At 49.7% G+C, this 23,791-nt stretch overlaps 2 protein-coding genes and 2 non-coding genes across 4 annotated transcripts; 1 reads left to right on the top strand and 3 right to left on the bottom strand.

Moving 5' to 3' along the window:
- The first annotated feature begins 3,633 nt into the window (after window positions 1-3,633).
- On the top strand, window positions 3,634-10,122 carry KLHL35 (kelch like family member 35). Its single transcript, XM_055423692.2, has 6 exons — window positions 3,634-4,511; window positions 5,489-5,673; window positions 6,352-6,470; window positions 7,364-7,552; window positions 8,803-8,991; window positions 9,934-10,122. Exons 1-6 carry the CDS (start codon window positions 3,640-3,642, stop codon window positions 10,120-10,122), a joined length of 1,743 nt encoding a protein of 580 aa, XP_055279667.2. The 5' UTR covers window positions 3,634-3,639.
- Window positions 10,123-15,142: 5,020 nt separating this feature from the next.
- RPS3 (ribosomal protein S3) lies at window positions 15,143-21,012 on the bottom strand. The gene is made up of 7 exons (XM_055423693.2): window positions 20,910-21,012; window positions 19,946-20,076; window positions 19,579-19,672; window positions 17,594-17,688; window positions 16,288-16,475; window positions 15,570-15,766; window positions 15,143-15,216 (listed from the first exon to the last, which is right to left on the bottom strand). The coding sequence occupies exons 1-6, from the start codon at window positions 20,937-20,939 to the stop codon at window positions 15,573-15,575; spliced, it is 732 nt and encodes a 243-aa protein (XP_055279668.1). The 5' UTR covers window positions 20,940-21,012; the 3' UTR covers window positions 15,143-15,216; window positions 15,570-15,572.
- LOC129554972 (small nucleolar RNA SNORD15) lies at window positions 15,883-16,026 on the bottom strand. Its single transcript, XR_008685690.2, has one exon. It is a non-coding gene; the product is annotated as a small nucleolar RNA SNORD15 (small nucleolar RNA).
- Window positions 20,222-20,371, bottom strand: LOC129554973 (small nucleolar RNA SNORD15). The gene has a single exon (XR_008685691.1). It is a non-coding gene; the product is annotated as a small nucleolar RNA SNORD15 (small nucleolar RNA).
- Window positions 21,013-23,791: the final 2,779 nt, after the last annotated feature.

The raw sequence follows: 23,791 nt of genomic DNA, 5'->3' as shown, positions 1-23,791 counted from the left end.
ATCTGCCTCGAGCTGCACGCAGAATCTCGGCAGAGCCAGGGCCAGGTTCCAGGTGTCCTGGCCCATCCAGGTTCTTGTCAAGGCAACCTCCCCCGAGTCTGCTGCCCTCTTCCATGAAGGCAAACCCCCCTTGCCTGCCCCAAAGACAGCAGTTCCAATGGCCCTTCATAGAGGCAGCAAATGATCAGACACCAACCCATGGCGTCACCTCTCTCTGGCTCCAGGATGCCAGGCCAGCCCAGAGCTGCCTTGTTCTCTCCCCCGCACCCACCATGCCTGCCTGACTGTACTCCAGGGGCAGGTACACTGTTGAGTGAAAGCCATCTCAGCTCATATCATACCGCAGACCCAGGGACCATACACTGTCCACACACACAGTCCCTGAGACACAGCCCCCTGCTGTATGCAGACAGGCCCGTCACAGAGATGAACAATCACACAGAGACGCAAAGACAGGGACATGCAATGTGTATAACCAGCTACACAAAGTCCCACAGTGACAGGTCTGCTGTAAGGCAGGAACACAGACACTGCACAGTCACAGAGGCAGGAGGGAACCCTAGACCTCTAAGCTGTGCAGTTGCATTCTCAGTCACATCTGCCCCAGGGCCACACAGCACCACATCCCCGTGCACTCCCACATGCACATACAAGTACCCTGCAACACCTGCACGCACACACACCCCCTCACAGCCACGCATCACTCAAGGGCACAGCCAGCACCAGATCACCCCCGATCTGGGCACACGGATCCCAGAGTTGCACAGTCGATCCTGTACCTACTCCCGGCTCCTCCCTTCTCCCCCTCCCAGGGCTGGTCCAAGAGCAGAACAAAAGCCCAGTGTCCCCTCCTCCCCTTCCCCCTTAACTCTCCCCTCCCCCCCCTCCCCCCCCACCGGCGTCCATCCCCTTTGTCCTCCTGCAGCTGAGCCTGAGCGGGAGTCCAGGCAGAGTGGCAGGGACATTGCGCCCAGGCTGCCAGGGGTGCAGGCAGCAGGACAAACAGGAGTGGTCAGTGCAGGAGCAGCAGCCGCAGAGTGCCCAGGAGAGGTCATGGCCAGGTAAGTGCCAGGTACAACTGGGGACTTAGGTGGCAGTGCTGCCCTGGCTGTGTGGTGTCTACAAGTCTGAGTGTGTGTGTGTGTAGGTGTGAGTGTGAAAAGAGGGTGACATATCAACTTCTAAGGGCTGGGTACCTCAGTCTGTGTCAGGACCCTCAGTTTGAGGTGCCTAGACTCTCAGCTGGGATGAGAGAAAACTGAATGAAGCCCTGCCCAGGGAATCCTACCTTTATATTCCAATGGGGTGTTCTTCAGCCCCCAGACGGGAAATCTCTAGGGTGGAAACTCGGTCTGATGTGTCAGTGTGTAAGTGCCCAGTGCTGAAAACAGTAGGAGAATGAATGAAAAAAACACTGCTGCACTTCCCCCAAGGGGACTCCCTCCCTCTCCCCTCGTGCAAGGACGTCTCTGCAGAGAGAAGTCCCTCCTGATGCTGATGAGATCTGCCTTCTTGGATCTCAGCTTAGAGTGTAGCTGCCTTCTCAACCAGTGGAGAACAGAATGAAGGCAGCATGCTCCCATGACCCCTCCCAACTCCTTCCAGTGGTCCTGGGCTGCTCCTTGAGACATGCCCTCACTTTGGCAAGTGTGGCTGAGCCACTGGGCATGCAGAGTCTAGAGCCAGGCGGGTTCAGGGCTCAGCCCCTCTACTTGGGCAAAGTAGTTAACTTGCTTGGACCCTGCCCACCATGGAGCTCATTTCCTTTGATGCTAAGACAGGGGATCCACTACCAAGGATGGCCCAGGCATAAACAGTGAAAGCCAGACTGACTACTAAGCAAGATCTGACTCCCAGGGCAAAGCAGGTTCAGAAGAGACACGGCAGCTGGAATCAGGAGAATGGAGGAAGAGGCAAGGAGCAGAGAGCAGATGCCTGCTCCCCTAGAATAAGTGGCAACATAAAGGAGTGAGCCCCCTGTCCCTGGAGGTATGCAAGCAGAGGCTGCATGTTCATAATGGCCAAATCATAACCAATTCGTTACAGCCCTTCAGGCTATAGAATGCTTTCATAGACACCCCTCCTTTGATCCTCACAGCAACCTCTGAAGGGCAGTTTCCATCTATGTGGCTGTTTCCTCATGACAAACTTAAGAAAAGGAAGAGTCTAAAGAAACTTCAGGTTTATGAGGATCAAATGAAATTATGTACATAAAAGCAACTAACATGTGATGTGCTCCCTTCCTCCTGGGTAAAAGTACCTAAGGAAACATTTGTTGAGTTGGTACTATAAGCCTAGCACTTCTCATACATTCCGTTTAAAAGTCACCAGGTCACAACCACTGCACAAGGGAGGCATTATGACCCTGTTTCAGATGAGGAAACTAAAGGGGAGGCGTTGCACAGGTTGAGCGAGTCAGGGGCAGAGGCAGCATCAGCGCCTGGATTAGTCCTTAGAGCCAGGGTTTCCACCCCCACCCCACCCCCAAGGGCTTCCTAGAGAACAGAGAACTTACTAGAGAGGGTCAACTTCCCTCTTACCTTACTTACTCTTACCTCATGCCTTCTTTCCCTCTGGGTCTTTGCACAGGCTGTTCTCTCAGCTGGAGACTTCCTCCCTCCCACTCCCTTCCCTTCACCTGGCTGATTCTACCTATTCTTCGGTCTCCTCTCAAGGATGCCTTCCCTGACTCCCCTCCAGCTGGGTGCAGTGCCCCTTCTTAGCTCCCCTAATGCTCTGTATTTCCTCATGGGATCCCCCCTCAATGGAAGCTCCAGGAGGGCAGGGACAATCTCGTTCACTGCCTCTCGCAGAAAAGGGCTCTCAGTAAACACCAGCTTGATATATTCACTCGACCTTGAACAGGCGCTAACTGAGCACCTACTGTGGGCCAGATCCTATACTCTCGGGGGAGGGGCAGACAGTGAACAGAGTAACCAGGGTGTGGTCAATGGGGACTGCCAACAGAGACCCCTAGGACAGCACATCGGATGAGGAGAGGGGGCTAGTGCCTACTTCCACCAAACATACTGGATCCTGCGGGGGTCACCAGAATTCCTTGACCAAAGGCTACAGTTCCTGTCAGAGGGCTCTCATACAGCTATTTTGTATAGTTTCCAATAACCTCCCAGCTCTCTGCCTTTAGACCTTGGAGAGGTAAAGTTTCCCTGCTGTTGATAGCCACGTGGCACTGCTTTATCCTTTGTAGGAGTCCCAAAGCACTGTCTATGCTTTTGTAAATCCTTCCTTTATTAGAGTCTTCTTAAATTACCCCAGTTAAAAGCATGCCATCTGTCTCCTGCTGAGACTGACAGGGAAAAGCTTAGCGAGCCTGAAGCACAGAAAGAGCAATATGGCTGAAGTGGGTAAGTGGGGGAGGAGATGGTACAGGTCTAGATGGTACGGGTCTAGCCCTTTGGGCAGGCAGGGATTAGCTCTTTGAGGCCATTTGGAATCTCGATGGGTAGATGGAAGGGAGTGCGGTTGCGTGAATGGGGGAAAACATGTTAAGACCGTGTGCGCCTGCCTGAGTGAACTAGTGAACTAGTGAAGGAATGATGGACGAGGGGCCTCTTGTCCTCTCGCAGGGCCCCAGCCAGGTGGATTTGCCGACGCTGTCTGTGCTTTTTGCCCGGCAGGATGCTGAAGGGCGTGGTGTTGGAGGAGTCGGAGTGGGGCTCCGAGGCGCCATGCGCGGGGTCCTGCCACGCTCAGCGTGTCCTGCAGACCCTGAACGCGTACCGGCGGAGCGGCATCCTCACCGACGTGGTGCTGCGAGCCGGTGGCCGCGACTTCCCGTGCCACCGCGCGGCGCTTAGCGCGGGCAGTGCCTACTTCCGCAGCTTGTTCGCGGCCGGGCGGCCAGAGCGCGGCCTGGCCGTGGTGCCCGTGGCGCCCGAGGCGCCAGGCCCCGCCGGGACCGCGGTGGCGACGGCCCTGGCCGTGGTGCTCGACTACGTGTACTGCGCGGGCGTGCGCTTAGGCGCCGAGGACGAGGCGGCCGCGGTGCTGGCGCTGGCTGAGCGGCTGGGCGTGGCGGGCCTGCGTGAGGCCTGCGCGCGCTTCCTCGAGGGTCGCCTGCGCGCCGCCAACAGCCTGGCGCTGCGCCGCGTGGCCGCCGCCTTCTCGCTCGCCTCTCTGGCCGAGCGCTGCGGCCGCGTGCTGCGCCAGGCGTTCGCCGAAGTGGCGCGCCACGCTGACTTCTTGGAGCTGACGCCTGACGAGCTGGCAGCACTGCTGGCGGACCCGGCGCTGGGCGTGGCGCACGAGGAGGCCGTGTTCGAGGCGGCCATGCGCTGGGTGCGCCACGACGCGCCGGCCCGCCGCGGCCAGCTGCGGCGCCTGCTGGAGCACGTGCGACTGCCCCTTTTGGCGCCCGCCTACTTCCTGGAGAAGGTGGAGGCCGATGAGTTGCTGCAGGCCTGCAGCGAGTGCCGCCCGCTGCTGCTAGAGGCCCGCGCCTGTTTCATCCTGGGCCGCGAGTCTGGCGCACTTCGAGCCCGGCCGCGGAGGTATGCCTCCCGCCCCTTGCCCCCTGCCCTGCGTTACTCAGACATTCTTCAGCCGCTCGCACAATCCTCCACCATTTTTTAATCCTATCACTTGATCATGCCTCTTGAATGAGATTCAGTCATACATTCAACAGACATTTCATAGGCTTGATTCTGGGTCCTTGAAAAATTCTCATGTACAAACTGTCTCGTGTAGTCTCGGGAATGCTTTGGAGACACCCGTTAACCTCAGGGAGCGTGGTCTAGTAAGGGGTTAAAATAGGCTGGGCCTGGGGAAAAAAGGAAAGAGGCATACTCCCACCCCTGGAATATCAGACCAAAGACTTTGGGTGGAGTAGTCAGGATGGTCTGTCGCTCTCACAGGAATAAGGGACAGTCTGTCTTACTCATCAATGTATCTCCAACAGTAAACTCAGGGCCTGGAACAAGAGTACAAGATGTTCAGTATTTTTCAAAGGAATTAGGTAGGAATTGGCTAAAGGGTTTGGAAATTCTGGTGGAGTCAGAAGTTTGAGGGGTCAGTGGGAGGGGAGAATGCTTTGCTAAAAGGATGTGTACCTTGGTTCAATGGATTTCATGATTAGGGGATGGGTTTAGGAAATGGTTATAGGAGGAGGGACACAGCAAAATTACTCCTGGATGGAGGTCAAGAGAATGGGCTTAAATTCTAGCTCTGTTACTTTCAGCTACATAACCTTTGGAAAGCCAAAGTCGATTAAACAAGATAACTTTTCTAAGTAGGGGTGAGGGCTTTGAAAACGTTCTTTTCCTGTAACTTAGAGATCAGCAAAATGGGGTTCAGGAGTAATGATCCTCTTCCCCTCCATAGCCAGAGGGGAGGTTGAAAGTGGCAGAGTCCAACATGGGGACGGTGAGGAGCAGAAGGGCAGCAGGACCATATAGTGCAGTCCATGAGAGGGTGAAAAGGCTGAAACTTGGGTGTAGCTTAACCAGCATTGGGTTTGTCCCCATGCCAGATTCATGGACCTAGCTGAAATGATTGTGGTCATCGGTGGTTGTGACCGAAAGGGGCTCCTGAAGTTGCCCTTCACTGACGCCTACCATCCAGACAGCCAGCGCTGGACCCCACTGCCCAGCTTGCCCGGCTATGCTCGCTCAGAGTTCGCAACGTGTACTCTCCGCAATGACATCTATGTTTCTGGTGAGGGCGGGCGCCATAAATGGAGCCCCACAGGATTGGCTTGTCATTTCGCGCCCTGTGTTTTTCCTCCAACCAGATCCTTTTGATAACCTACAGTTGTTGATACTGTAGAGGTGGGTTTCCCTCATAGCTCAGTCAGTAAAGAGTCTGCCTGCAATGCAGGAGACCTGGGTTCAATCCCTGGGTCGGGAAGAGCCTCTGGAGAAGGAAATGGCAACCCACTCCAGTATTCTTGCCTGGAAAATCCCATGGACAGAGGAGCCTGGTAGGCTACAGTCCATGGGGCTGCAAGAGTCGGACAGGACTTAGTGACTAAACCACCACCACCATACTGTAGAGGTACTGCAGAGCCAATCACTGGTGTGACTCCACCCTATATTCAGCAATGTTTACTTCAATTCAGATTAGTATTAATCACTTCTCTTTATCTAGCCTACCAGGTGCAGTGCATTATGCTAAACAGCTTATATTAGTTAATTCCCAGGACAACACAATTTTATAGGGAGTCAGCAATTTCCCTGTTGTCATGGCACAATGGCAAAGATCGATTTGTGCCCTCCCTGAGATTTGGGCCCTAGAGATTCAGAGAATAAAACATAGTCCCTGCTCTCCTGGAGTGCCCTGGGGATAAGGGATAGCAAGAGAGCCTGGGGACAACAGCTGCATCTCTCCCCCTAGGAGGCCACATCAACAGCCGTGATGTGTGGATGTTCAGCTCCCATTTGCATACCTGGATCAAGGTGGCCTCACTGCACAGGGGCAGGTGGAGACACAAGATGGCAGTGGTGCAGGGGCAGGTAGGGACACCTTGCAGCTGCTGCCCTGGGCCCAAGGTAGAGATGTGTGGATTTTCTGGGGGAGGGCCCTCTAGGATCCTCTCTTTTTAAGAAGGGATCTAGAGCACCTAGGCAATGGCAAGCCACTCCAGTACTCTTGCCTGGGAAATCCCATGGACGGAGGAGCCTGGTGGGCTGCGGTCCATGGGGTCGCAGAGTCAGACATGATTGAGCAGCTTCACTTTCACTTTTCACGTACTGGAGAAGGAAGTGGCAACCCACTCCAGTATTCTTGCCTGGAGAATCCCAGGGACGGGAACCTGGTGGGCTGCCGTCTATGGAATCTCACAGAGTCGGACACGACTGACATGACTTAGCAGCAGCATCAGGGCACCTAAAAGAAAACTTGCTCCAAGTTGCTTAATAATGGTAATGCTAATAAAAATAGTAATGACAGTACAGTCTGGTAGTCAGGTAGTCAAGGTGTGGGCTCTGGAGTCAAAGAATCTAGGTTTGAATCTTGACTCTGCCACTTAAGACCAACTGGAAAAAAAAAAAAAACCTGCCAATTATCTTTGTAAATTACACCCCAAATTCAGAAATGCAAATATGGATCAGTTAAGTAAGGTGGTAAACCTTTAAGAAATTACTAGCTATTTTTATAATTTTTATAGCTGTCCATAAGCATTAACTTGGTGCCAGTTATTTTGCGGATCTTATCCACATTCAGTACCCATCCTAGAAACCAGTCCCCTGTTAATAGAGGAAAATCTAAGGGAGGATCGGTAATGGCTGGGGCAGAGGCGGAGCCAGGAGCTGGGATGGTCCCTGGGTGGGACAGTTTCTCCACACCCAGCCTGCGGCTCTGGGGCGGAAGTGCAGACAGCCCTAACTCAAGGTGACTTCATCCACAGCTATTCGTAGTGGGCGGCTTCGATGGCCTGCGTCGACTGCGCAGTGTGGAACGCTACGATCCCTTCTCCAACACCTGGGCGTCCGCGGCCCCGCTCCCCGAGGCAGTAAGCTCAGCCGCTGTGGCCCCCTGCGCCGGCCGGCTCTACGTGATCGGGGGCGCTGGGCAGGATGGCGTCAGCACCAACAAGGTGGGCCAGCAGAGGGCAGGGGAGGCCTGCTGTGTGCCAGGAGCACAGCTACCTCTTTCGTGTCCTTGTCCTTTGTCTTGATTTCATCGACAGCACTGAGTCATCCTCCCCATATTTCAGGCAAGGAAATGAATTCAGAAAAAGGACCCCAAGGTCACACAGAAGGTCTGGACCTGAATGTTTGGCCTGGTACCATATGGGTTTCAAAAATTTTAAAAATTAAGTGAGGGCAATGATAGTTAAAATGCTCTTCCTCCACTCGAAAATATAATACACTTATTATCGCAGATTTAGAAAACAGAAATAGAAACCATAATCTCATCAGGTAAGGATAACTACTGCTATTAATGTTTGGTACATTGCCTTCTAGGCTTCCTCTAAATTAACTTTTCCTTTTCTGTTTCAGTTTACATTCCACTAGTAAAATTTTCTATCCTTCTTTTTCTTCTTCAAAGTATAAGTACTTACTACATGCTTAGTAACTCTTCACAGCCATCATTTCAATGTCTGTGTGATAGTCTACTGGGTGGCTGAATCATAGTCTATCAAATTTTCCATCTGTCAAAAAATGTACAAATTTTGTACATTTAGACTTTTTGTGAACAAAACATTGTGGCAGCTTCCTCCCTGCCCTGATGGCCTCACAGGAATGTGGCCCTAAGATCTGACTTTCCAAAACTAGGACTCTCACCTTATTTCAGTTCCACTCCCAGCACACCTTCCTGGTGTGCTTCCTGGGCTGGCTAGGGGAATGCCCTTCAGCACCTTCTTGTGCAGCGGTTGGAACCCTCAGTAATTGTGGAGGGCATAAACACCTGTGGGCCTCAGAGGCCTATGGACAGCTATAGGAATGGGGGTGGCAAGACACCCCAGCTGGACCCTTGTCACGACCTCAGCGCACCAACAAGGAGAAGGAGGGTTGACAGTTTATGCAGCCAGGAAGGTGTCTCCACAGGGGCCCTGCTCTGAGAACCCTCTGCAGCGCTAATGCAGACAGTGCTTCTGCCTCCTGGGACACAGGCCTCTTCCTGGACCTTGAAAGATGAGAAAGCTTTTGACAGCAGGAGTCCAGGGAGAGGGGCTGGAATGTGGAACCAGGTGGAGCACACTTGAGGGGAGGGGCCCAGGCTCAGGACTGATGGACATAGGCACACGTGCTGAGTGAGTGCCCCCAACAGAGAGAAGTGAGAGGTGCGGGCAGCAGGGCAGTGAGGGGGTGAGGCCTCACCACTGCCACTCCTGCCCCTCAGGTGCAGTGCTTTGATTCCAAGGAGGACCGGTGGAGCCTGAGGTCACCAGCACCCTTCTCGCAGCGGTGCCTTGACGCTGTCTCCCTGGAGAACACTATCTATGTGGTTGGCGGCCTTATGAGCAAAATTTTCACCTACAACCCTGGCACAGATGTCTGGGGGGAGGCAGCTGTCCTCCCCAGCCCTGTGGTAAGTGGAGGCTCCTGGGTACAGCCCTGGCACTGGTTCCATTGAAGAAGGTAAAGACTCACTTCTAAGGATCTGGATCTCAGAGGTAGTGAGTCTTGTGTCTGACTCCATGTTAGGTGGTTTTACATCTTCTCTAGTTTTGTCCTTACAATGATAATCAGCCTTGGGCTTCAAAGATAAGGAGACTGGCCTTATAGAGGTTGAGGCCACCGGCAAGGCCACGTGAGGCAGAACCTGGAATCCCAGCCCCAAAGTACTGTAGCTTTGGATGGGGAGCTTGGTCTCAATGACCCCGCAGTCTCTCCTGCTCTGTAGGCCTCTACGTGGTAGCTTATTGTGGGAGGAGGAAAGAGGCAGAGAGGGCACTTGCTAAGTTCCCTTGCCTCATTGGTATTAGAGAAGGGAGGTGCTAGGCCCTGATGCTCCACCTCTGCATTCTTTGCCTTCCCTCACTGTTCTGTTCCCTCTCCAAAGCTCCTGAGTATCTAGGGATGTGGATGGATTGGTGGTCCTTGCCAGTTCTGATCTCCAGTAATTCTAGGCACCCAAGATTTCTGGCTTCTCTGAGATCCACAGATGGTGGTGGTGGGAATTACTGTTATTGGAGTGCTTACTATATTCCAGGCACTACGTAAAATGCTTTATGTGCTTTATCTCATTAAGTTAAAGGAACGTAATGAAGAAGGTACTGTTATTCTTCTTACTTTGCAGGTCAGGAAACTGAGGCCCAGAGAGGTGAAATGACTTGTCTTAGGTCATTCATTTAGTAAAGGTCAGGCCAGAGCTTGAAGTCAGGTCCATCCAATTCCTATTTCTCTACCATCCAGACTGTCTGCTCATACTCTGTGGCTCAAGGTTATGTTGTCTGGCCTAGCCAGCTGGGGACAGAGGGAGCCCCCGGCCGGACCACATAGCTAATTGTCTTTCTGTCTGTCCACCCAGGAGAGCTGTGGCGTGACTGTGTGTGATGGGAAAGTCCACATCCTCGGTGGGCGGGATGATCACGGGGAAAGCACCGACAGGGTCTTCGCCTTTGACCCCAGCAGTGGGCAGATAGAGGCCCAGCCGTCCCTGCAGCGCTGCACGAGCTCCCACGGCTGCGTCACCATCCTCCAAAGCCGGGGCAGGTGACTCACACTCGAGGCAGGAGGTGGGAGGGGCGGGAGGACTCAGGCTCACCACTGCTCCCCCTGTGGCACCTCCATGTAAACGGCCTCTTAACTTACTGCCCCTTTTCTTGTAGAAATAAAACCTTCTTCAAAGGTCGAGTCTGTGTTCCAGCTCAAGCCTCCTTTGCCTGGAGAAGTAATGCCCAATATCTGCTCCCTGCTATGACTCTTTACAAAGCACTTCAGCACTTCATGTTACTTCATTTACCTTCGTAATAACGGTGTGGACATTTTTAAGAATCATGAAATATTTCATGCATAAAAAGAAATATATTTTGTACAGTTTAAGAATTATAATAAAATAAATATGTGTTCCCACAACCTAGCTTAAGAAATAGATCATTACAAATGCCTTTGTAGGTCCCCCTATTTCCCAATCCATCCCTTCCCACATTCCTCCCAGGAATAGTCACTATTCTTGTATTTCAGATTGTGCTGTGCTAAGTCACTTCTGTTGTGTCCGACCCTCTGTGACCCTATGGACTATAGCCCACCAGGCTCCTCTGCCCATGGGATTCTCCAGACAGGAATACTGGAGTAGGTTGCCATGCTCTCCTCCAGGGGATCTTCCAGACCTAGGGATCGAACCTGCATCTCTTATGTCTTTTGCATAAGAGATGTGGGTTCTTTAGTACTAGAGCCAACTGGGAAGCCCATATTTCAGATTATCAACAGTTAAAAAAAAACAAAAACAAACTTGTAGTCAGCTAGTTACTAATATCCGTAAGATAAGAAGCCTCTCCCAAGGCCACATACTTACTAGAAGGCAGACTATATAGCCCACAGATTTCATGAAGCTTCAGAATCTAAGAGGCACTTCTGGTCAGAATGCTTCTCCCTTTCTAAACCATCCTCTCCAATTTAACCACCTAGCCCTGGTGGCTCAGATGGTAAATAATCTGCCTGCAATGCAGGAGACCCAGCGTTCGATCCCTGGGTTGGGAAGATTCCCTGGAGAAGGAAATGGCAACCCATTCTAGTATTCTTGCCTGGAGAATTCCACAGACAAAGGAGCCTGGCAGGCTACAGTCCATGGGGTTGCAAAGGATCAGACATGACTGAGCAACTAACACTTTCACTTTCAGTGATAGATAAAATTAAAAATCAGACAACTAAGAAGAAGCACAGGCTTATAAGTAAGCAAATATGTCTGAGGACCAGAAACAGAACTTAAAACATAAGGCAGAAGCTCAAGCTTTTGGATTCAGACTCTGGGATAAAGGTGTTAAAAAACAGATTCCAAACCCAGGTTCACTGCTATAATCCTGGGCCAAGGCAGGGTTCCTCCACTCATGAAAGAAGCTGAAACAAAACAGACAGCTGTAGAACCCTGAGCAGAATTGGGGTAAAGGCTCACAGCAAACTGGAAGTCCAAGGTAGTGGGCACCAGTGCCACAAGCCTCTGAGACACCAATGAGTCCAGCTCTGCATCTGGACATGCCACAGCCCCAGCATAAACAGGGGGCACACGCTCTTGATGCCATTATAAACAGCTGGGTTGGCCAGGGCTCTGGGGCAGCAGTATAAAACTGTCGGGTCGGGAGGGGTGAGCCCAGTGGAGTAGAAAGAGGGAACAAAGGATGGACGCCACAGATTCTGAGGCAAGGCCCAGCAGAGCTGGCAGGCCCCATCTGGGGCTCCCCTTATTTGCACTGAGATTGCCTTTTGAAGAGTTATCATCTGCTCCTCCATCCCCTCCAATACAGGGCAGCCCCATGCTGTTCTCCATCTTCCAAAGCCCCAGGGCCCTGTCTGCATGATCTCTCCAGCTGGGGCTGGCCTATCACACCCAGCACAAAGGCCTGGGTCCCAGCTGAGCTCCTACCCTCCGATTATCCCAGATTAGGGACCCTGTGACCATCTGGACATGCTGATAATGGCAAAAGGGGAGGGCAGTGGGACAGAGGCCTAGCTTCAGAGCCTGCCTGCTCCCACCCAATGGAAAAGAGCAGGACAAGGCAAAGAAGGTGCTGTGTTGCCTACCCAGGTAAAAGCCAGGGTGGAAAAGGTAGGAGCAAATCCAGGGGACACTTTCCCCAGAGACGTGGGCATCTTCCCCAGGCTAAACACTTCTGTGTAGCCAGGCAGACTGCTCAGTTTCCCCCATGATGGCCACTTGTGTCCTAATGCTTGCTCATGCCAAGTGCCAGTGCCCTTTCCTGCTGTCCAGGAAGGTGTCAGGCCTGGGCAGACCTAACACCCTCCACCCCAGAGCTGACCACTCCTTCCCTGTACCCTTAACATCAGCCCTCCTATCACCTGATATCTGGCCAGGCCTCTATGTGACACCTCTGGTCTCTTGTGACACTCAGGATGCCTCTTGAGGTAAGAGGTCAGTTTCACATTGCTGCGTCCTCCAGTGCCTGAACAAAAGCCTTCCACTGAATACCTTAAAACCAAGGTTTCCTGGATTTCTCTCTTGTAATACCTGTGAGGTACTAGCATGCTCCTGTCTTCTCCCTCCCACACTTACAAATGAGGAACTCGAGTTGGGATTTGCTTACTTAGGTCATGGGACTGGTGAGTGGCGGCAGTGCCAGGATTCCAGTTCGAGTCTGCTAGCTCCATGCAGCCTCTGCTAATCTGAGAAAACTGTGTGGGATGGATGCAGCACTTTAGGAGATTCATCATTCCCTCCATGGGAGATTCCAGCCTGATAGGGTATTGTCCCTGATCTTCTGGACTTGGAACTTGATGAGGGGAGACTTAGTGCTTATCCCTGGAACACAAGCAAAAGGTGACAGCCTCGGCCATGTGTCCTAATGTCCTAGGACAACTGGTTAGACCATATATACAGGGTCCACATGGCTCCTGGTCCACTGCTCTCTGGGCTCCCAGACTGCCTGCCGAATGTGAATTGTTACCATTCAGTAAGCTACAACTGGAATTGTTAGTGGGCTTCAAAGGAACTAGAAAACTTTTTACTTCATACACAACAGAATAAAACTTGACATTACACGATCACCGTATGGGCTCCCTGGACTCCTGATTGATGGCCGCACTGGGTCTTTGTTGCTGCGTCAGCTCTCTAGCTGCAGTGCATTGCAGTGGCTTCTCTTCTTGTGGAGCACAGGCTCCAGTGGTTGTGGTGCCCAGGTTCAGCTGCTCTGCAGCATGTGGACAGGGATCAAACCCATGTCCCCTAACTGGCTGGTGGATTCTTACCCACTATACCACCAAGGAAGTCTTTGATTCTTTTTCAAGTCTAAAATGTATCTATGCTGTGTATTTACCCACCCCTTAATATAGGAAAAAAAACAGTATACATAGTTTCCCATCTGCTCTATCAGGCACCCCTGGAGGGCCTGAAGTGTATCCGCTGCAAATAAGGGATGTGCATGTGGAGGTACTATTGTACTTAGTTGTTAAAGAAGAAAATTTCATGAAATGTAAAAATCTTTGAGGGAGAAAACAGAAAAAATTATCTTCTGAGATAGAAAATGTTGACTATCAGTTCAGTTGCGTCCAACTCTTTTGTGACCCCATGGACTGCAGCACACCAGGCTTCCCTGTCCATCACCAACTTCCAAAGCTTACTCAAAACACATCCAGCAAGTCGGTGATGCCATTCAACCATCTCATCCTGTCCTCCCTTTATCCTGCCTTCAATCTTTCCCAGCATCAGGTGGCCAAAGTATTGGAACTTTAACATCAGTCCTTATAATGAATTTTCAGGACTGATTTGTTTTAGGATTGACTGCTTTGATGTCCTTGCAGTCCAAGGGACTCTTTTAAGTCTTTTCCAACACCTCAGCTTAGCTGAGTTCAAACACTACAATTTTCAGCAACCACCTCTCTTGGTCCTTTACAGAAAACTTTCTTCAGCTTGAGAAAGGACTCACTCCTGGAAATGTGCCACCCCAGAGTAACGAGAATGTTTTGGTATTCAGGCTCTAGTTCCCAGCCACAAGATGAAATATAGATACATGAGCCCATTCCGTGGAACACAGTAAACGGTGATTAACACAATAGCTGTTCCAGTGGTTGGAGAATTCTAGAGAGGAGTACTTTTACCACCGAGACATGGTCTCAATTCCACTAACACTGACAAAAACAACTAAGGTTATTACTGTCTAGCCAGTAGAAACATCCAATGCTCTATTAAAAAGGGGAAAACACAGATGTCAGTATGCTCTCAACATAATTCACTACCTTTAGTCTTGTAGGATTTTCATGCCAGCCTGTCCCTCACTAGTCTCACCTGAATAAATGAAGACAATCCAATTTCTTATAAATACATATCAGCATGCTGCTGCTGCTAAGTCACTTCAGTCGTGCCCGACTCTGTGCGACCTCATAGATGGCAGCCCACCAGGCTCCCCTTTCCCTGGGGTTCTCCAGGCAAGAACACTGGAGTGGGTTGCCATTTCCTTCTCCAATGCATGAAAGTGAAGTCGCTCAATCATGTCTCTTAGCAACCCCATGGACTACAGCCTGCCAGGCACCTCTATCCATGGGATATTCCAGGCAATAGCACTGGAGTGGGGTGCCAATGCCTTCTCCACACATCAGTATAAAACTCTTTAAATCATCATACAGAATGGTAGTTAATTTAAGTACCCTTTATACTTTACTAGAGGATAATGGTTAAGAGAAGGACACAGAGATGTAGATTCTGATCTGTACATTCTAAGCTTTATAAAGATTAATCCTTAGGTGAACCTACTTCTGAACATCAGGCTCTTCAGCATTCGCTTTCCCTTAACCCTGAATTTCAGGTTGAGGCAATCAAGGTGCTGTCCTGTTAATAATCAGCCTTCACCATCACCAGATTTACTCCCCCACAAGGAGAGGGTTACTTTGGTTACTTCTGCCTGGATTCTCTCATCCTGCCCCTCTCCTCACACTGAAACCAACAGGATTTTTAAGGAAAGCACAGAAACACTGTGAACCAGGCAGTCCTAAGAATCTATCAAGCAATGCTCCCATGGGGTGACATGACCCTCAGCCTAAATACTAGATGTAGAGTCTAGTAGGCCACATGTCTTTTAAAAAGATTTTATTAAAGGTCTTTACAGACCCACACTCAGATTCCAGATCCAGCGACCAAGGAGACCTGAAAGCAAACAAAGTACAGTAAGAACAGAAAATTCACCCAAGTATCGGGTTTGCATGAAAATTAACACACACAGAATAAATAGAAGCAAACAACACAACAGGCACCAGGCATAGGAGAGGGCTGTCACTGTTTTAATGGATCGTGGGAAGGACAGCTAACTACTAATAGGAGCGACCTGAAAATTCTGAACAAAGGAAGACAGTGCAAACACTCTTCCCAAAAGAATACCAGGGTTAAATGAGTCCCTGGCTCCAATCTGTGTCCTCTCATGTAAAGCAAGTGTAATCTACTTTTTATTCACTAGGTGGGATACCATTCCATTATGCCCCAAAAGGCCCTTACAGACATACCTATTATGCTGTGGGTACCGGCTGGGGCATGGCAGGCGGCTCTGGCTTCCCACCCTTCTGTTCAGAGATGGGGGTGGTGGGCAGTATTTCATCTTTGGGTTCCACAATGCTCACGTGATCAGGCAGAGGCTTCTTAGGGCCAATCTTACCAGTTGGGTCCCAAGGCAGCATGATCTTTACCTTGATGCCCAGCACACCTAGAAGATGCCATAGTTAAGACCTACCTATAGTTCCACTGCACCCCCACCAATACAAAACAGAACAGGGCAGAAGGAAGAAATGAACAGGTTACTCAAGCATTCCGCCTCTGATCCCTTCTCAGACAAATGCCTCTAATCAGTCAATGGACAGGACACTGTGCAAAAGGAACCCGTGCACAGCACCACAGAACGCGGCACCGGCAAGGACCGAGAGCAGGACGTGCCTTTTCTGACTCGTCATCGTGTCATCACCGAAGGGCACACCAGAGGACGAGAGGACAAACCAACTCTTCAGTGACGCTGAACAACGAACCCAGAGTACAAAACCGCTGCACTGGGCCCCAGACCCCCCAGACGCTGACGGCCCATATAAAACCATGCCCGCCCACTGAAGGCACATACAAAACCACGCCCGCCCACTGAAGGCCCATATAAAACCACGCCCGCCCACTGAAGGCACATACAAAACCACGCCCACCCACTGAAGGCCCACCACCCCGAGCGCTCCTGCCACTCACCCTGTCTGAGCAGCACGTGGCGCACGGCAGTGTCGACGTAGTAGTTCACAGGGTCCCCGCTGTGGATCATGAGGCCGTCCACAAACTTCATGGATTTAGCCCTCTGCCCTCGGAGCTTCCCAGACACCACGACCTCGCAGCCTTTGGCCCCACTCTCCATGATGAACCGCAGCACACCATAGCAGGCCCTTTGGGCGCACAAGAGACAGACAGCCACTTGTGTCATCACCAGACAGGACTGCTCAACCCCACCCCGCTTCAAAACAGAACTCAGCCTGCACTGACTACTTGCAATGTTCCTTTAATGCAGAGTAAGTCTGACTAGAGCCTGACCCAAGAGACAGAAGCCTTCCACTCCCACCATCTTAGGGAATTCCTTAGGGACACACATCAAGTTCCTTCTAATCAAGTGCCTTCCAAACTTGGCTGCTCAGTACAGAAATCTCAAGGTCAAAACGAACCACTCACACTTCAGTGTGTGCACAATGCACCTGGAGGGCTTATGAAGACAGGTTGCTGGGCTGTATTGCCCCCACTCCCCAATTCAGTGAGTCTGGGTTGGAAACGGAAAATGTTTATTTTTCATCAGTTCTTACTGGCAACACTGATGCTGGCCCAGGCACCACACTTTCCGAGAATCACTGTTCTACATGGAGATGGCAGTCAAACCAGGTATGCAGTCTTCTGCACATCCTTGCCTATGGCATTCCTCCCATGGGAACCTGTCTACAGCACAGCTTTCACATCCCTCCTCTTGAAAAACCTCCCAAGGTTCTGCATTAAGGATTAATGAATTCCCAACATCCAGGCATGTCATTTACTCCAAGTAGTGAAACTGCTCACGGAACTGCCAGCTGAAATCTTATCAGCAAGCCCAGCTCCGGGGCCAATCTAACCACCTCACGTCCTCTGTCCTCACATTACTATCTATAAATACCTACAGGGGATATTTGACTAGATTTTAAGTTCTCTCATCAGCAGTGAGTCTTCTCTCTTTTGAGTCCCCAGAGTTACCACCGCACAATGTATGTGAATGACTTCAACATGAATCCAAGGCATTTCCCAGCCTCCATTCTATGTTCTACTCCCAAGCACATAGTGCTCTACTGTACCCCCACTCACTGTTTGAACACTTGCGTCTTTACTAGTCTAACTAGGCTGCCAGTTTAGTGACAACATGGATTGGCAGTGTGTTACTGTTAAAGCTCTCAGAGACTAGCTGAGCCTGTGACAAAGTCCACTTACTAAATTAACAAAATAGCTGATATACCGATTCACAAAAGGACACAATCATAAGGACTCTTACCTCCGCACAGCAAGGCCTCCTAGGAGTTTGTAACGCAGAGACTCTGCCTGGGCAATGGCACACAGTCCTCTTGTGGCTACCTTTTCAGCATAAAGCTTTAAGGAAACAAGGCACATTCTTAAACTTGTCACACTAACCACTGTTTTCAACTAAAAATCAGCACATTCATGATACCAGCAGACACTACTCTATGGATCACCATACTGGTTTTCATTCAGTAGCTGAGTGAGTTGTGTCTGACTCTTTGCAACCCCACTGACTACAGCCCACCAGGCTCCTCTGTCCTTGGGATTCTCCAGGCAAGGATACTGGTGTGGGTTACCATGCATCCTCCAGGGGATCTTCCTGACTCAGGGACTGAACCCACATATCCTGCACTGGCAGGCAGATTCTTCACCAGTAAGCCGCCTGGGAAGCCCTTCACTGTACTATCCAAGTATTAAAGCACTTCTAATACCCACATCTTACACACACTCAGGGACATAGACTGAACTCTACCATTGCTCATTTTTCTCCCACCCCCATCTCTTTCCACAGCCAAATCATGGAGATCAATGGGCAGCCAATCTCCCCATATGTATCATTACTATATCCAAGATGGATATAAACTACTGCTAAGAGATGGGACTACCAGACCACCTGACCTGCCTCTTGAGAAACCAATATGCAGGTCGGGAAGCAACAGTTAGAACTGCACATGGAACAACAGACTGGTTCCAAACAGGGAAAGGAGTACGTCAAGGCTGTATATTGTCATCCTGCTTATTTGACTTATATGCAGAGTACATCATGAGAAATGCTGGGCTGGAAGAAGCACAAGCTGGAATCAAGATTGCCGGGAGAAATATCAATAACCTCAGATACGCAGATGACACCACTCTTATGGCAGAAAGTGAAGAGGAACTAAAAAGTCTCTTGATGAAAGTGAAAGAGAGTGAAAAAGTTGGCTTAAAGCTCAACATTCAGAAAACTAAGATCATGGCATCTGGTCCCATCACTTCATGGCAAATAGATGGGGAAACAGTGTCAGACTTTATTATTTTGTGCTCCAAAATCCCTGCGGATGGTGACTGCAGCCATGAAATTAGAAGACGCTTACTCCTTGGAAAGAAAGTTATGACCAACCTAGACAGCATATTAAAAAGCTGAGACATTACTTTGCCAACAAAGGTCCGTCTAGTCAAGGCTATGGTTTTTCCAGTGGTCATGTATGGATGTGAGAATTGGACTGTGAAGAAAGCTGAGTGCCAAAGAACTGATGCTTTTGAACTGTGGTGAAGACTCTTGAGAGTCCCATGAACTGCAAGGAGATCCAACCAGTCCATCCTAAAGGAGATTAGTCCTGGGTGTTCACTGGAAGGACTGATGCTGAAACTCCAATATTTTGGGCACCTCATGCGAAGAGTTGAGTCATTGGAAAAGACCCTGATGTTGGCGGCAATAGGGGCAGGAGAAGGGGACAACAGAGGATGAGATGGCTGGATGGCATCACTGACTCAACGGCCATGAGTTTGGGTAAACTCCAGGAGTTGGTGATGGACAGGGAGGCCTGGCGTGCTGTGATTCACGGGGTCACAAAGAGTCAGACACGACTGAGCGACTGAACTGCTTATTAAAAGAACTTCAACAAAATACCAATCCATTTGTAATATTCACTGATCACAAGTAAGCTCTCAGAGTGATAATATGACTTTTCAGAAGCACCACCCTAAAGAGGGCTTCCCTGGTGGCTCAGATGGTAAAGAATCCACCAGCAATGTGAGACCTAGGTATAATCCCTCGGTTGGGGAAGATCGCCTGGAGGAGGGCATGGAAACTAGCCCCAGTATTCTCGCCTGGAAGAATCCCCATGGACAGAGAAGCCTTGGGTCCACGGGGGACACAAAGAGTTGGACACGACTGAGTGACAAAGCATAGCACAGTACCATCCTAAAGAGCCATTTCCAGGCCCAAAGTAACCTTTGGCACAAGCCAGAATCACTCACCTCTACACTGCCTTCAGGAAAGCCAAATCTCTTCTGAACCACAGCAGTCAATTCCCGGATCCGCCGGCCCTTCTCACCAAGTACATTCTGTGTCCTGGGGAAAATGAAGACTGACAATTCACAGCTCTCATAACATTACAGATGTATTTTAAATCTTGCACACGTGTGGTAGTAAAAATCTAATTCATCTGACACGGGCAAGTATAAATTTTGGATGACACGAACTAAGAGATTATTATTTTTTTAAAATGCAGCTTAAAAACTCATATTCACTAAGACTCAACTGTTGTTCCGCTAAGTTTACAGAACAAATCACCTCAGTGCAGACGACAATTACAGGTGATGGCCAGAAAGATGAGTTTTTTACCTGGTGGCCAAGATAATGATTTCTGTCCTGGTTGGTGTAACTCGGACCTCAACTCCAGAGTACCCATCTTCAGCCAGCTCCCGAGTGAGAAACTCATTCAGTTCAGCTTTGAAGATGCCATCAGCAACAAACTAACCAAAAGTAAAATGAAAATAAGGATCTTGATGTAGGCTCACTTTTCTAGTCCAGTCATTGTAACCCTAATCAAAATTCAACACCTCCAACCGACGACCCATCATCAATTATCTTGCCTTGTTCCAGAGGAAACATAGTAACCCTTCTCAGACAAATGCCTCTAGGTCATCTTTTGGAAGTTAACTTTGACCCAGGCCCTTAAAACTGTGCCACAGAACGCAGCACAGGGTAGGGGCTACTTGGACAAAGAGAACACCTCCAGTCAGACTCGTCATCTCCTCTTCATTGAAGGGTTTTAAATTATCAAACCGTTTTCCCCAGGCCCCTTCCCTCTATTTCTCCAGAACTTTTCCTTAACCCCCAGATAATATTGTAAGTAACCTTCCCAACTGAGGTCCTTGGGGTAGGAAGGCAGCACCCAGACATGCCTAGGAAGGCGGCAAGAAAACACTGCTACCTCCCTTTCTCAAAGCTATGATTCCATGAGGGAAAAGGTTCATGCTTTCAAAACATCACGTTTACTAGCTTTACTAACCACTGACTAAGAAAGGCTCACAAGCGCTTCTCCGGGACAGGAGGAGCCGTCAGTGCTCATCTCTGCTCTTCGCCCGGAACCGGCAGAAATCCGTCTCTCCTATCCGAGCCATACTGCTCTCGGCAACCACGGGTCTGCGCTCAATCCACCGCCATCCGCAGCCCACGGGAAAGCGACACGGTCCAGCCGCTGCCCCGGGTATAGCGAAGAGCAGTAGGTCTCGCAATAGCACCGAGAGAAGCTCCTGACCCGCGAAACGCCACAGTTTCCTGCAACCGGGCCCCGGGATCTCACCTTCCTCTTCTTGGAAATTTGCACGGCCATCTTACCGCCGCGAGCCGCCGAAAGGAAAGGAAGTGGAAAGCGGGCGGAAGTGCGTATAAAGGGCGCTCTGCGACGACAAAGAACTGCGCGATGTCGACGCCTGGGCGCGCTCATGGGAAGTGTAGTTTTCACTTTGGTAAAAGGAAAGAGAAAAGCGCCGTGAAAGGGTTGTTGCTTTTGAACTGTGAGGTGTTGGAGAAGACTCTTGAGAGTTCCCTGGGCTGCAAGGAGATCAAAGCAGTCAATCCTAATGGAAATAAGTCATGAATATTCATTGAAAGGACTGATCGTGAAGCTGAAGCTCCAATACTTTGGCCATCTGAGGCGAAGACCTGACCTATTGGAAAAGACCCTGATACTGCCTTTCAGTTCAGTTCAGTTCAGTCGCTCAGTCGTGTCCGACTCTTTTTGCGACCCCATGAATCACAGCACGCCAGGCCTCCCTGTCCAGCACCAACTCCCGGAGTCCACTCAAACTCATGTCCACAGAGTCGGTGATGCCATCCAGCCATCTCATTCTCTGTCATCCCCTTCTCCTCCTGCCCCCAATCCTTCCCAGCATCAGAGTCTTTTCCAGTGAGTCAACTCGTCGCATGAGGTGGCCAAAGTATTGCAGTTTCAGCTTTAGCATCAGTCCTTCCAATGAACACCCAGGATTGATCTCCCTTAGATTGGACTGGTTGGATCTCCTTGCAGTCCAAGGGACTCTCAGGAGTCTTCCCCAGCACCACAGTTCAAAAGCATCAATTCTTCGGCGATCAGCCTTTAGAAAGACCAAAGGCAGGAGGAGAAGGGGAGGACGCAGAGGATTAGATGGTTGGATGGCATCACCGACACAATGGACATGAGTTTGAGCAAGCTCCGGGAGATGGTGATGGACAGGGAAGCCTGACGTGCTGCATGCAGCCCGTGGGGTCACAATGAGTTGGACATAACTGAGCGACTGAACAGCAACAAGAATATCCAGAAACCTGGGGCTTCCCAGGTGGCACTAGTCGTAAAGAACCCGCCTGCAAATGGAGGAGAGAGAGCGATGAGGGTTCGATCATAGGAATGAAGGGTCTATCTCTAGGTCAGGAAGATCCCTTGGAGGAGGGCATGGCAACCCACTCCAGTATTCTTGCCTGGAGATTTCCATAGACAGAGGAGCCAATATCTCAACCAGAGCTTAAAAAATTCAGAGAAGTTTAGAATCCAGTTCTCATCAGTTTAATTAGAGCCCAATTCTCATCAGTTTAAATCCAAGTATCAGTTCAGTCGCTCAGTCGTGTCTGACTCTTTGCGACCCCACGAATTACAGCACGCCAGGCCTCCCTGTCCATCACCAACTCCCCAAGTTCAAACTCACCTCCATCGAGTCGGTGATGCCATCCAGCCATCTCATTCTCTGTTGTTCCCTTCTCCTCCTTCCCCCGATCCCTCCCAGCATCAGAGTCTTTTCCAGTGAGTCAACTTTTTGCATGAGGTGGCCAAAGTATTGGAGCTTCAGCTTCAGCATCAATCCTTCCAATGAACACCCAGGACTGATCTCCTTTAGAATGGACTGGTTGGATTTCCTTGCAGTACAAGGGACTCTCAAGAGTCTTCTCCAACACCACAGGTCAAAAGCATCAATTCTTCGGCGATTAGCTTTCTTCACAGTCCAACTCTCACATCCATACATGACCATGGGAAAAACCATAGCCTTGACTAGACGGACCTTGGTTGGCAAAGTAATGTCTCTGCTTTTTAATATACTATCAAGGTTGGTCATAACTTTCCTTCCAAGGAGTAAGCTTCTTTTAATTTCATGGCTGCAATCAGCATCTGCAGTGATTTTGGAGCCCCAAAAAATAAAGTCTGACACTGTTTCCACTGTTTATCCATCTATTTCCCATGAAGTGATGGGACCAGATGCCATGATTTTTGTTTTCTGAATGTTGAGCTTCAAGCCAACTTTTTCACTCTCCTCTCTCACTTTCATCAAGAGGCTTTTTAGTTCCTCTTCACTTTCTGCCATAAGGGTGGTGTCATCTGCATATCTGAGGTTATTGATATTTCTCCTGGCAATCTTGATTGCAGCTTGTGCTTCTTCCAGCCCAGCGTTTCTCATGATTTACTCTGCATATAAGTTAAATAAGCTGGATGACAATATACAGCCTTGATGTACTCCTTTTCCTATTTGGAACCAGGCTGTTGTTCCATGTGCAGTTCTAACTGTTCCTTCCTCACCTGCATATAGGTTTCTCAAGAGGCAGGTCAGGTGGTCTGGTATTCGCATCTCTTTCAGAATTTTCCACAGTTAACACACACTAATCTGCTCACTTTATTCTTTAATGAAATTCAGCTGAAAGCCCTCAATGAAATGCACTCATGCACCTATCTCTTCCAATTTGTGTCCACTTCCTCTGTTGCAAACTGATAATAATAATATATATAATATGTATTAAATATTCTAAGGACTGTTTTAGGACCTTTATATTATTAATTCGTTACCTCTACCTCACGTTCATAAAATCTGTTACAGCTTGTAACAGAAGTCACGATAGTGGCTCACAATTCTTTTTCAATAAAAAAATTTCCCCTCACAGATTTTATTACAAAAAACTTCAAACATATAGAAAAGTTGGAAGAATTGTACAGTGTACACCCATATACGCAGCCCTTAGGTGCTGCAATTAACATTTTTTCTGTATCTGCTTTATCACATATTTATCCTTGCCTCTACCCACCCAACAATGCATCTTTTGATACATTTCAAAGTTACTTTCAGACATCAGCACACTTCAGGCCTTAAACTTCCCCAAGGGTTTTTTTTTTTTTTCAGTTTTATTGAGAAATAATTGACATACACCAATGTATAAGTTTAAGGC

Source organism: Moschus berezovskii, chromosome 14 (genome assembly GCF_049115385.1).
Source record: "Moschus berezovskii isolate FMDL1 chromosome 14, NW_MosBer_1.0, whole genome shotgun sequence".
In the NCBI taxonomy this organism is placed as follows: domain Eukaryota; kingdom Metazoa; phylum Chordata; class Mammalia; order Artiodactyla; family Moschidae; genus Moschus; species Moschus berezovskii.
This window is presented reverse-complemented; position numbering and strand designations above follow the sequence as displayed.